We start from the raw sequence: 14,368 nt of genomic DNA, 5'->3' as shown, positions 1-14,368 counted from the left end.
TTTGAATTGTCATAACATAGTTTTACCACCGATTCGGAGAAGAACCGGCAAGAAAGTCCATAGTTGCAACAAAATAACTGCGCGTGTGAAAGATTAATTTTCTAGTGTTTATGAATTCCCTCCTACAATACATATGACATTGTGCAAAACGGCCAAATTTTGCTTAGTTATCGAGTTTAGTGTATCGTAATATTGTATAGTATCGTATCTACCTCCGCTTTACGACGCGCTGCCAATATCTTGCTTCTCTGTACGTAGAACTTATAGCTCATATTGTATCACTTTCTTATATATTTTGTAGTAAAATTCAGGTTTAAGAAGTTTGAGAATTTTTGGATTTATCTCATAGAATAGTGTAGTGTTTAATCAATTTTTTACATTATAAATGTGCATCGATTTGCCTTATATTTATGATGTTGGTCTGACGGTTGCAATGAAATGAATTAACTTTTTTATGTAAGAAAAAGTAATTGTGAAATAATTTCAATAAAATTTAACGAATCTTCATAATGTCTTCTAACCGTCGGACCGACATTAATTTTCAATTATTTACAAAAATTCAACGAAATATAATAATGTTTATTGTATATTTAATTCGATGGGACCTTAACTCTTGTTGTCTGACTTTGCTATTAATCTCTCGGTGCAAACTTGGAAGTGGTTTATAAATACTTTTATAAAATGTTTGTGTTGTAATGTTTTAATAGATCAAATCAAGAAATTGCAATAATTGCAAATTTAGAATAATTATGAAATGTATGAAATTTGTTTAAGATCACATGTTATAGCAAATAAATGCTACCAAATTGTTATTATGAAATTGGTCCTAACAAAATATAAAATATCATATTCTTCCAAGTTTGCGCTGACATCTAGTTGTTGTGGAATTTTAGACTTCTCTATATAAATTATAACTGTTTGATATAACGAGAATATATGAAGTTTATCGTAGACATTATCGTAGGAAGCCGGGTTGTTACGTGTTACTGTATTGAATGCTAGCTTTTCTGTGAAATGCGGGATTCGAGAGCTTTTTAACACGCTAATTAGCTGCACCTGTATGTTTGTATGCAACCGACATATTTGTATGTAATCGACTCCTAAAGGCTATTTTGATCCACTTTAAACGGGCAGATTTAATTAAAGCTTTTGTTCACTTATCAAGGACTGGACAGTACAATAAATTCATGAGATTAAGCGTGTTTTTTTTTTAATAAAGTCTAAAGATATCAGTACTGTTTTTAATATTTTTTGCTCATACGTGTTGGTAAATAGTAAAACAGGCTCTCGAATACCGTGTTGGCGTTCGCTGTGTGTTCATATAATATTGTATAGGTCTAGCAAACTGGACGCAATGTGGTCGCACCCGCCGCGGTGGCGTCAAGCGGGAACTCTATAAGCCTACAGGAAATATAAATATTATAAATGCTATGGTGTAATATCGATTATGTATTTAAAAAGTTGAATTTTCATTCCTTTGATCTCATAAGTAAAAGTAATTTGGAATTTTCAAAACTCGAAACTTTTTGTTAATGTAAATGTTCATGCATTATTTAAAACTACCTCAAACGATTTTCTATTCCATTGTTCAAACACCGAGGTTATTGCTTGGTGGATTGAACTCTCAGATCGCGCCGTGTGTACGGTGACAAATAAACGAGTCGGTCCCGGAATAGCGCGAGACCGCCCGACGCCGCCGCGTTTACATTCCATACTTTATTTACTGTTATATTGTAATGGGTAAATAAAACTATTTTAAATTATTATGCTTTTTATTATAACCTTAATCTAGTTACCATCTCAGTACAGTAAGGTATCAGACTCATGTTGGCAAGCTTTGATTTGGAGTTTCTTTTTCATTTGGCCACTTATTAAATTCCAGATACAGAATACATGATACAGTTTGTTTGAAATATGTATTTCAATTTAAGTAAATACAAATGCAATATTGAAATACATCTACTAATAATACAAATTATAACACTTGTTTTGTCGTTACAATGAAATAATATTTGTTAGTGTGAGAAAACATAAATTTGATACAATTATCCATAAAAAAATATGTAATTTAAGGTAACAGCATTCGTCTTAGATATGGTACGTAATTATAATGAGTTGGTAAATTGTAAATACTGAAAATATTCTTTTAAATTACACTTAAACGTAGCTATTTTATAAACGAAAATACAATATAGGTATCCTGCAAATAAAATATGGTCAGCTTATAAATGGCTTAAAATATCCAAATTCAACATTTTATAACACAAATACTCTTCATATCTAAGTTTTTTAATCGCAATTTTTAGATTCTTACCAAAACTGACCCTTCTAAATTTATACTTAACCGAAAGATAAAAATATCTTACTTTCTCCACTAAGTTACAGGCGTGTCACGTGACAGAATACAGAACATCCACGCTCTAGCACAAATCTCATCGCTCTCATAAATACTTAACCTACTATTTACAATAAGGCACCATTGATTGTTCACAACGCGATTTATATAACTATCATGTTGAGTATGGATTAGTCTTTCAGTTTCGATTGTCATCGCAGGCCTCAGCCCGGACTCGTCATAATACTTGAATCATTACAAAATAGCGTGTTATTGTTATCGGTACATAGTGTAAATATATAAATATTTCTCAGTAAGTATAGGAAGTAAATAGTCCTGTCTATTATAGATATTAATACAATGTGTTAGTGGAACCAAGTAAAATGGCTGATTGCAATCGTGATTATTTACTAATTGAAATACCATTTTGTGAGGTATGATTTTTCAAATTACTGTTTTTCAACTTCCTATATTGAAATTTATCGACATACCTACCTACACATTATTTAACTGTTTCCATAATTGAGCATAAAACCAAGGACAGTGTCATGTTTTGAAAGTAGTCATTAGCCTACGAGTATGTAAGTCTAAGAAGATTGATGATAAATTTTTTTTTCGTGTTTTAAATTTTTTCACAGAATTCTACAGCGTCGGCTTATTGAGAATGTAAAATGATTTCATTAACACAGATTATGGTACGTGTTTGTGATAAACGCTGAGCAAGTCTATGCGGGTGCGGGCGGCGGCGGCGGCGCGGGGCGCGGCGCGCGCGGCGGCGCCAGCACGCTGTGCGGCACCGGCACTGTGCGACCGCACACCTACCATACAATATACAGTTAATGATACAAGCAACTTGTAGGTTACATTGATACTTATAAATTACTTGCAATGAAACGGGTCTGGGATAATATATCTATTATTTTATTTTAATGTGCTATTCTGTAACGTACTGATTATGAAATACCTAGGTAGGAAATATTATGTAAGTATTTCTTGTTCATTGTTTCAAGTAACTTGAAATTTCGGTGGATATGTCGTGGCCATATCGTAGATTTGCTCATTTCATGAAATGGCCAATTTAGTTTGGCCAGATCGTTAAATCGTCAACGTTTCACGATTTGGTCATCCACATTTGACCAGATCGTCGATCTGGCCAAACGTGGATGGCCATTTCACGAAATTCGACCATTTTTGTTTCTTTTTTTAAAAAGCGATTCGCTTCTGGCACTCGCCGGCCGCTGCCGCGGCACGCTCGCTTTGCTCGCTCGGCTCGTGCGTTGTTTGTTAAAGTCTAACCTAACCGAACCTAACCTATATTTTATACGATCTGGCCAAATGTCGATGACCAAATCGTGAAACGTTGACGATTTAACGATCTGGCCATACTAAATTGGCCATTTCATGAAATGAGCAAATCTACGATATGGCCACGACAGATATTTGCGTAATATAATAATAAGTATAACTTATGTAGAAGTGGTGTGGTACGTTGTGCAGTGTGTGTGTGTGTGTGTGTATGTACCTGCACAGTGACGTGGCCGCGCGGCGCGGCACCGAGCGCGAGCACAGTGTCGCCGGCGCGCAGGCGCACGCCCGCCTCGTCCCAGTCGGCGGCCACGGTGCGCTGCTGCGGGTAGCCCAGTTTCACGCCGTTCGACACCGTGTACGCGCGCGACGGCGGCAGCGGCGGCGGCCGTTCCTGCACATGCGACTGCGTTCACTTTACTATCGCTATCAACCTTTCTCGACATCACGACAAACAATATCATTACGTATATCTAACTGAACAGTGCAAGTGTGTAAGTGGAAACTAACCAAGTCGAGGCCGAAGAGCGAGCAGGTGCGCTTGACGAGCGCGGGGTCGCACTTGGAGTGCGCGGGCGGGAGCGGCGGCTCGGGCGGCGGCGTGCCGGCGATGGGCGCGGGGCGCGGGCGGCGCGGGGCGCCCGCCAGCCGCGCGCGGTGCCGCCGCCACGCCGCTTGGATGCACTGCGCCGCCGCCGCGCGACGCGCGCGTCGCATGCGCTCCAACACCTGTGCGCACAATTAATTTGGTTGATAAAACTTGGACACATTATTTAAGCTGTAAAGTGCACAGTAAAAATTGTAATTGTTGTCCTCAACTACAATTTTTCTTAAATAAGTGTTTCATATACAGGGTGTCCCACTATTGGTAAACTAAGCGCGAAGGGACTTGTAGTTTTGCACATGTCGTGGTCATATCGTAGATTTGATCATTTCATGATATGAGTGGCCATTTCACGAAATGGTCGCATATCGTGAAATGGCCAATTTAGTTTGGCCACATCATGATGTGGTTTGGGCAGATCAATGATAAGAAATCGTTTCACGATATGGCCAATTAACGCACGGTTTTTTCATGAAATGATCAAAATTATTTGATCATATCGTAAAATAGTTACATTTATCGTTGGTAGAGGCGCTGCAAGCTCTGTGTTTATGTGATAAGATGGCGGCCGCTGGCGAAAATTAAATTATTCGCAGTTAAAAACTTCATAATTCGTTTAATAACAATATTATGACTTAAATAAAATAATTTAAGAAACTAAAACTATATTATTTTGTTTGTTTTTTAAAAAGCGATCCGCTTCGCGTTGTTTATCAAAGTCTAACCTAACCTAACCTTTTTCTATTGCAAAAACGATTCGCTTCTGGCATTCGCCGGCCGCTGCCGCGGCACTAACTTAAATGGCATTAAACATTTTTTTAGAATATAGTTATTCTGAAATTTTTTAATATTTTATGGACTCTTTATATTTTATATGATCTGGCCAAATGTGGATGACCAAATCGTGAAACGTTGACGATTTAACGATCTGATCAAACTATGATGGCCATTTCACGATATGCGACCATTTCGTGAAATGGCCACTCATATCATGAAATGATCAAATCTACGATATGACCACGACACATACACTGATCACGTAAAAAATACTTGAACAACAATTACGTCAAAAATTTTTTAATGATTTTTTCCTGAAAGTCCATGTTTTCTTCTCTAGCTTCGCGCAGCCGGCATATACCGCTTCTCTAATGTGAGAATTTTGTCTATGAAAACATAATCTTAAACGGATAGCTCACGTGCTGGTGGCAAAGTTGGGCGGGTTGCTTGTTAACGGTGTACACATAGAGTTTTAAGAAATCATCTATTTGAAAAAAAAACTGCGTCTGGAATTTTATAAGTATTTTTAACGTACCTACTTAGCGTATGCAAGACTATAACCTCCTTTGAGCTTAGTATACCAACAGTGGGACACCCTGTATAAAGGAGAGATTGTTTAAATGCTGCAAGTAAAGACGCAGGAACAATGAACACGCTCTCCATGATTGATTGATTAGTAATCCATACTAATATTATAAATGCGAAAGTAACTCTGTCTGTCTGTCTGTTACTCAATCACGCCTAAACTACTGAACCAATTTTCATGAAATTTGGTATGGAGATATTTGGATACCCGAGAAAGGACATAGGCAACTTTTTATCCCGGGAAAATGACGCAATTCCGGAAAACCCACGGGTACGGGAACTATGCGCGTTTTTCTTTGAATGCGCGGACGAAGCCGCGGGCGGGAACCTAGTAGATAATAATAAATCGATCTGCTCGATTGTTTTATCCAATTACAACAGAGATGTGAGTTCATATACGTTAATGTTAATTAATGTTATCGGTTGTATATTGATCGAGTGACCTGTCTCATCCCCTCGCTGAGGAAGACGTGCCGCTTGCCGATGGCCCAGCGCACGGCGGCGGGCGAGTGCGGTGCGGGCGGGGCGCCGCCGGCCGCCACGGCACGCAGCACGCGCGCGCAGCCCGCCGCCTCGCCGTCCCACTCGGCCCACTCCTCCTTGCCGCGCGCCCACAGCGCCCGGTAGCGCCCGCCGAACGCGCGGAACCGCATGCGGTGCGGGTACCCGTTCGCCATCAGCTGCACCGTCTCCAGGATTTGTAGCGCTCGCACCTGCCATTCAAATATAGCCGTTTAGTTGATTAAGTTAAGAAATAATGTTCGTATTTAACTTTAATGTAAGAATAAAATAAAATGGAATAAACCATTATTGGAAATCAGAATAGTGATAGATAAAAGTACACTTAAGAAGAATACGATACGAAGAAGATAAAAATATTCCACTTGAATTGAAAAAATATATTTTTGCCTTTAAGGACGCTATAACGTATTTTTACAAAAACACGCTGTTTTTCGGTACCATTTTAACTTAAAGCAATTACACGTGAGAACATAGTAATATCTTAATTTAAAGATAATATATTCAGCTCTACGTTCATCTTATAAAAATTGTACGACGTCATACAAAATTGTCGCTGAAATACGTTTTTTCCATCACAATAAACGCATAAAATGCAAAAAAATGGGGTCTAAACCGGTACCATTTTAGGAAAATTAAGAGCCTAATCTATCTTCTTAACTATATCTTATTGAGGGATATATAGTCCTTTATATATGGTGTAATTTTTATGAATCTAAATCAAAATTTTATTTCAATAATGAGCTAAATTAAAAATACTTGTCGATTTCTTCATACATTTTGTTCTCGCGGTTCGTCAGACCGCGCTCAGAAGCGCTCTTGGAAGGACGGGTGTATCGCTCCTCGTGCCAAAAATAAAAACGAAATAAAAAAGATTATTGTGCGTGCACTGTCTTTTTCGTGATTTGAAATATTTGATACTTTTTATGAGTACACTGTATAAGTTTCATATTCCAATTATTTGTAATTTAAAATTATGTTTTTAAAATTACCTTGCCTGAGATCCTCTTTTTTATGGGTTGTTGTAGATTGGTGGGGTAAAACAATTCAAGATGGCGTCGATGAAAATTTGGCTTTTTTTCGTGATGGGTGTCATTTTCATAGTTTTTGGGGTAGCTATTACCGAATATGAGGTCAAAACTGAAATCCAAGATGGCGCCGACGAAAATTTTACATCTTTTCGTCATGGGTGTCATTTTCATGGTTTTTGGGGTAGCTATTAACGAATATGAGGTCAAAACTATAATCCAAGATGGCGCCGACAAAAATTTTACAACTTTTCGTCATGGGTGTCATTTTCATGGTTTTTGGGGTAGCTATTAACCAATATGAGGTCAAAACTGAAATCCAAGATGGCGCCGACGAAAATTTTACATCTTTTCGTCATGGGTGTCATTTTCATGGTTTTTGGGGTAGCTATTAACGAATATGAGGTCAAAACTATAATCTAAGATGGCGCCGACAAAAATTTTACATCTTTTCGTCATGGGTGTCATTTTCATGGTTTTTGGGGTAGCTATTAACCAATATGAGGTCAAAACTGAAATCCAAGATGGCGCCGACGAAAATTTTACATCTTTTCGTCATGGGTGTCATTTTCATGGTTTTTGGGGTAGCTATTATCGAATATGAGGTCAAAACTATAATCCAAGATGGCGCCGACGAAAAATTTGACATCTTTTCATCATGGGTGTCATTTTCATGGTTTTTGGGATAGCTATTAACGAATATGAGGTCAAAACTATAATCCAAGATAGCGCTGACGAAAATTTGACATTTTTCGTAATGGGTGTCATTTTCATGGTTTTTGGGGTAGCTATTAACGAATATGAGGTCAAAACTAAAATCCAAGATGGTCGTCGAATTTCAAGATCGCGTCATGGTAATACTGTCGCGTTATGGAGCAAGGCGGCGATTTTGGTATCTATGAATCTCGCCAAAGAAGTTTCACTCCTGACACGTTTTCTCGGCACACACGTTCTTTTTTATTTTATTCTCTTCGTTTAAATGTTTTAGATAAACTTTATTTTAAATAAAGTTTAGCGAATATATTTAAAGAATATATTTAAAGTTACTAATATCTGTCAGAATATTAACATGATTGCCACAGAGTTGCGTTTTATATTAAATTTCTAAATATGCATTTCAATGTTCTTTAAAATTGTTTTTTTAAGACTTTCTACAAAACTGTGGTTGTTAACGTTTTTGTTATTTTATTTAAGTTTACTTTAAAGGAGTAAGAAAAATATACCTAATTATCGACGGTTACATTAGGGATTTGGTAATAGCTGTCTCAAAAACCTTGAAAATGACACCCATGCCGAAAAGATGTAAAGTTTCGTCGACACCATCTTGGATTTTAGTTTTGTCCTCATATTGGTTAATAGATACCCCAAAAACCATGAAAATGACACCCATGACGAAAATATGTAAGATTTTCGTCGGCGCCATCTTGGATTTTAGTTTTGACCTCATATTCGTTAATAGCTACCCCAATAACCATGAAAATGACACCCGTGACGAAATGATGTAAAATTTTCGTCGGCGCCATCTTCGATTTTAGTTTTGACCTCATATTCGTTAATAGCTACCCCAATAACCATGAAAATGACACCCATGAAGAAAATATATAAAATTTTTGTCGGCGCCATCTTGGATTTTAGTTTTGACCTCATATTGGTTAATAGCTACCCCAAAAACCATGAAAATGACACCCGTGACGAAATGATGTCAAATTGTCGTCGGCGCCATTTTGGATTTTAGATTTGACCTCATATTGATTAATACTTATTTAATAGCTACTCCAACTCCTTGAAAATGACACCCATGACGAAAAGATTTCAAATTTTCGTCGGTGCCATCTTGGATTTTAGTTTTGACCTCATATTGGTTAATAGCTACCCCAAAAACCACCCACATTTGCAAATGTGTTTGCTACTTAGGAAAAGTTCATATTTAAAGATATAGGTAATGTGAATGTGTGGTAACGAATTTAATTTATTTCATTCCGACTGTTTCTCGGAATAACATACATTTACTAAGAATTGCTTACAATGCCGGGTTTAATATATTGCCGGTAACATATAATATTATGTATGATAATAATTCTTAAAAAAGTATTTTATACATTTCTTAAAAAGCTTCGATATTGTATACAATAATACAATTCATATTCAAATTGTTGTAAAATAGTCACACTTTTTGAAGTTGGTTGAATACACTAAAATACTTATAAGGATCGTACCTACTAATAATAGTAACAAAATGAATTTTTAAAGTTCCCAGTAATCTTCTGGAATCAATTTCAATAAAAATATAAAAAAAAATAATATCAAGTATGAAGATGGTCTATAAAATGGAATGCGCTATGTTTACGTGAGCGCGATGTTCCCGCGAACCACGTGGCGACGTTAGATACCTAAATTTGAGTAACGCAGATTTGTGACAGCGTCCTTAAATTTAAAGAATATAAAGGCCTATTCAGATCAGAGCGGTATCCGCTACCGCCGCAGCGTATAACGTAGTATATTATAGAAACTCTAATCACGACCGATCCGAGTACGGTAGCGAACAGCCGATCGGTACGGCTGTAGTTTGAATAGGCCTTATAGTATCGAGTCTTGATTCAATCTTGCCTCCTAGTGCCACAAACTTATCTGTCAGTGTCACTGATGTCGCTTTCTTTTTATTTAAACAAAATATTCCGTATGAAAAGTCTGTGAAAATGTGACATTTCAAAATGGCGGCACGTAGTTCCAGTTTTTGCCACCGGGTCAGATAAGTTTGTGGCACTAATTAAATGTTATAGTTTTAAAAGAACACTTTTAATAAAGATATCCTGGCTTCTGTAGGAGGCCTGCTGTTACATTATCATCTAACAACACGTACCTGCGTAGCGACAGTAGCTCTATCGAACTGCATGGGCGCCTCGGTGGCGTTGGCCCGCAAGCAGCGCACGAAGTGGGGCCGCGCGTGCACGAGCGTGCGCAGCAGGTTGTCGAGGCGCGTGTGGAAGTCCTGCGTGAGCGTGGAGGCGCCCGACAGCGGCGCGCCGGGCGGGGGCGCCGCGCTGGCGCCGCCCGCCGTCGGCGACGCGCGGAACTGCGCGCCCGACGGCCCGCCCGCTGCTGACAGCGCCTGCAACCAAAGCAGAATATTATCTCCTTTGTATACCCTGTTATTTTGCATTAATTGTTTATTCGTAAGATAATATTATTACAATTATTGCAGAAAAAAATGTTTGAAGTAAGTTACCTACCTATATTATTCTTAATTATAAACAAGATTTTTTTCCTATAAGGTGCTAGTTACATCGTCCCGATTTCACACAGGGTAAATCCCCTATAATTACTCCACTAGTTGTAACACAAGCTTATATTTATTTATTTTTTGCTACATACGCTTAAATACTGCCAAGTTCTATTAAATCTCTTTACTTAATTTGCTGAATTACACACTTGGATATTCAGTATAAATATATATAATTCTGATATACCTTAAGTTCAGCTCCAAACAGATGTGTCGCAAAGCCAAATTCGCAAGCCCTCGTATCGAAGGCAGCCAGCAGATCGTCAGGCACGGAGTCGCGGTTGGCGTCGAGGAAGTCGGTCGCGTCGTACGTGACCTCGCCCGCGTAGTGGCGCACGGCGAAGCGGCGCGGGTGCGGCGGCCGCGCCTCGCACAGACGCGGGTGACCTCTGGAGAATTATTAAGAATTATCATTTGTGATATTAAGCTGTATGAAAATGATTTGAAATAAATTACAGTAGTTTACGTTTAAACTAAGTTATCTTGTTGAACGATTCACAATTAAAAATTTAGATTTGATTTGATGTTCACATATTATGTATACATAGTTACAACCAACTTAACTTTTTCATAAAATAACCTTTCAGTATTTTTTTTTTTTCTCTTTATATTTAATAGTTGCTTCTGTATTCTTGTAACCCGTATCTTTAACGATTAGCAAGTGGAAACATAAACATGTAAAACAGTGCATTGTTAATTATTTATTTTTGTTTATTTGTTATTATTTATTATATATTTATTATATAACTTATTATACATACATTTAAGGCATATTTGTTTAATACCTGTGCGCAGTCTTGATTCTAGCGACGTACTGGTCGGGCGAGCCGCGCGCGGCGCATTCTGCGTCAAGCGCGGCGAGCAGGCCCGTGCGCAGCGACGACACCAGGTCGATGCACGGCACGTTGTCCACGTACTCCACCTCCAGCGCGCCCGACACGCCCTCCTCGCGGCACGACTCCGCTGACGACTGTTCAAGTGATATTCATTATAATGGTGCAGCTGGGGTATATTTTTATTTGTACCTCTTCTAAAAACCATCTCTGTTTTTGATCATATGTGTAATATGCATTACAGTTGATGCAACGAAAAAAATATTTAAAAAAATAAATAAAGGAGCATATATTTTTTTAAGTAGGAACGTTACACTTGATAGATTTATCATATTATATTTATGTGTACATATCATTAATAGCTGATAATAAAGTTTAGTTCTTACTTTATTTATTGACCAATCTAACTAGTTACCTTAAATACGTGAGTGTTGTAGAAGTGTTGCATGGTCTCTGCGCACAGATTAGCGCACAAGTGTTCCAGACGGCTGGGCGCGGCGTCCTCGAAGCCGAACATGTCGAGGATGCCGACGAAACCGTCGGTGGCGTGTCGCACGGCGTCGTTGAGCGCGGCCATCGAGCGCGCGCCCGCGCGGCTCCGCGCGCCGCTGCCGGCCGTCGACGCGCGGCGCGATGCGGCGTCTTGGTGCACCTTATCAATACAAATACTTTGGTTGTGGATTGTGGTCCAATGATAGTTAAAAAATGTTACTTAAAGTTTATACGAATAAATTTTTGATTGAGATTGAGTTGTCATTAACTAAGTATACAGTATTTAAAACGTTCGTTAGTACTGAGAATATTTTTGTTTTGTGTAAAAGAACATAAGATTCATGCATGCCTTAAATTTAAAAAAAAAGTTTTAAATTTAAAATGACCACATAACATGTTCTATTTCTAAAAAAAACAACATATAAAATAACAAGCTTCAACGGATATATTACAACACCAAATAATAAAATAATTTTCACATTTTTTTTAAATAAATCTCATCCGTTCAACACAATGTGCAATTTTTTACGGTTTGAAATTCAATTGTCAATGAATTATTATCATAGAAGTTTAGCAAAATCAGTGAATATAACGAAAATAGTATACGGTATACTATTTATTTTTATTTTAAGTGACGGGAGGTAAAGTAACGGGAGCTAAAGTGACGGAAGTTAAAGTGACGCGAGTGAAAGTGGCGGGAGTTAAAGTTAAAGTGAAAGTTAGTTAAAATTATTTCGATTTAGGGTATAGATTCTTAGGGAAATTTTAAATGTAGTTTAAAATAACGCATGACAAAAGTGACGGGAGGTAGTGACGGAAGTTAAAGTGGCGGGAGTTAATGTGGCGGGAGGTAAAGTGACGGAAGCTAAAGTGACGCAAGTTAAAGTGACGGGAGGTAAAGTTAAAGTGAAAGCTAAATTCAAAATTATTTCGATTTAGGGAATAAATAGACACTTAAAGATAATAAAGGAAAACTTTAAATGTAGTTTAAAATAACGAATGACAAAAGTGACGGGAGGTAAAGTGACGCGAGTTAAAGTTAAAGTGAAAGTTAAAGTCAAAATTATTTCGATTTAGGGAATAGATACTAATAGATTATAAAGGGAAACTTTAAATGTAGTTTAAAATAACGAATGACAAAAGTGACGGGAGGTAAAGTGACGGGAGTTAATGTGGCGGGAGGTAAAGTTACGGAAGCTAAAGTAACGGGAGGTAAAGTGACGCAAGTTAAAGTGGCGGAAGTTAAAGTAACGGGAGGTAAAGTGACGCGAGTTAAAGTGTTGGGAGTTAAAGTGACGGGAATTAAAGTGACGGGAGTTAAAGTTAAAGTGAAAGTTAGTCAAAATTATTTCGATTTAGGGAATAGAAACTTATGGATAATAAAGGGAAACTTTAAATGTAGTTTAAAATAACGAATGACAAAAGTAACGGGAGGTAAAGTGACGGGAGTTAATGTGGCGGGAGGTAAAGTGACGGAAGCTAAAGTGACGGAAGTTATATGATATCAGTGATATCATTGATATTAATAATACATCGCTCCAGACTGTTCGTGAATTTATTGTATGTAAGTTCAAAGAATAATCATGTAGTTCTAATTATTGCAATTATACAATTATATAATCTTAGCTTTATGTTAAAATTAAAACAGCGATACATTGTTTTATTGTTTAATGTTAGCAGTAAGACTTAACTGATTGTTATTAGTATACATATATAAGTTACTCCTTTGTTATCCTCCTTCACATTATAATGTTTTTTTTTTGTTATTTGTAGTATGTATATAAAATTAATGGTTGGTTTGTGAAATTTATACTTTGCATGTTGTAAATACCTGTAATTGTTTGTTACATTCACTAAAACATTTAAGTCTAAGTTAATAGTTAATGCTTCAATGTAATCAAACGTTGGTATTTCTAATGAATAAATAAATAAATAAGTTACTAAAGTGACGGGAGTTAAAGTGACGCGAGTGAAAGTGGCGGGAGTTAAAGTGACGCAAGTTAAAGTGACGGGAGGTAAAGTGACGCCAGTTAAAGTGACGGGAGGTAAAGTGACGAGTTGTGAGTGTGTTGTTGAGTTGTCCTAATATATCGAGAGATGCAGATCCATTCGTTTTCTGGCGCAATGACGTTTTATACCCAAACTTGAAAAAAATTGCGCAAAAGTAGGTACTTTAGTTTCCAAATGAGTTCTGACTTCTGTTGCATCTGAGAGACTATTTTCCAGATATTCAAACAGACTTGCGAAATCTCCTTTCTCCGCAAAACTTAAGATTACTTTGTTTTTTAAACAAAAATCTTATCAATTTTAATTTTAATTACTAAAATTTTTAATTGCCTTATTATTATCCTATGTCTCTACTTTTTATATTAATAAAAAAAAAATCTGACTTGTGATTTATTTATCATACCTTCATTTTTTAATTCACATTAAGCGTATCGGTATCGGTATCGCCGATATTTTTATAAGAGTATCGGTATCGGTATCGTATCGGCGAAAAGGCGTATCGATGCATCCCTAGTAGTAATTAATAATATCAAATCTTTTTTATTTTCTGCTTTTCCGTTTTTGAAGTCGGTTGTTTTTAACGTAGTTATTTTTATTTTATTT

At 37.2% G+C, this 14,368-nt stretch overlaps 1 protein-coding gene across 1 annotated transcript in view; it reads right to left on the bottom strand.

Moving 5' to 3' along the window:
• Positions 1-1,758: 1,758 nt before the first annotated feature.
• Positions 1,759-14,368, bottom strand: part of LOC123694610 (unconventional myosin-IXb) — a 38,581-nt gene continuing 25,971 nt past the window's right edge. The window contains exons 12-19 of the mRNA XM_045640091.1: positions 11,682-11,918; positions 11,219-11,403; positions 10,621-10,822; positions 10,014-10,262; positions 6,050-6,319; positions 4,151-4,369; positions 3,858-4,034; positions 1,759-3,153 (exon numbers count right to left, since the gene is read on the bottom strand). Of these exons, the coding sequence (XP_045496047.1) occupies positions 3,061-3,153; positions 3,858-4,034; positions 4,151-4,369; positions 6,050-6,319; positions 10,014-10,262; positions 10,621-10,822; positions 11,219-11,403; positions 11,682-11,918 (1,632 nt within the window). The 3' untranslated portion in view covers positions 1,759-3,060. The remainder of the gene's footprint in view (positions 3,154-3,857; positions 4,035-4,150; positions 4,370-6,049; positions 6,320-10,013; positions 10,263-10,620; positions 10,823-11,218; positions 11,404-11,681; positions 11,919-14,368) is intronic.

Source organism: Colias croceus, chromosome 9 (genome assembly GCF_905220415.1).
Source record: "Colias croceus chromosome 9, ilColCroc2.1".
NCBI classification, from domain to species: domain Eukaryota; kingdom Metazoa; phylum Arthropoda; class Insecta; order Lepidoptera; family Pieridae; genus Colias; species Colias croceus.
Note: the sequence above shows the minus strand (reverse complement) of the source record. Positions and strands in the feature narration are given on the sequence as shown.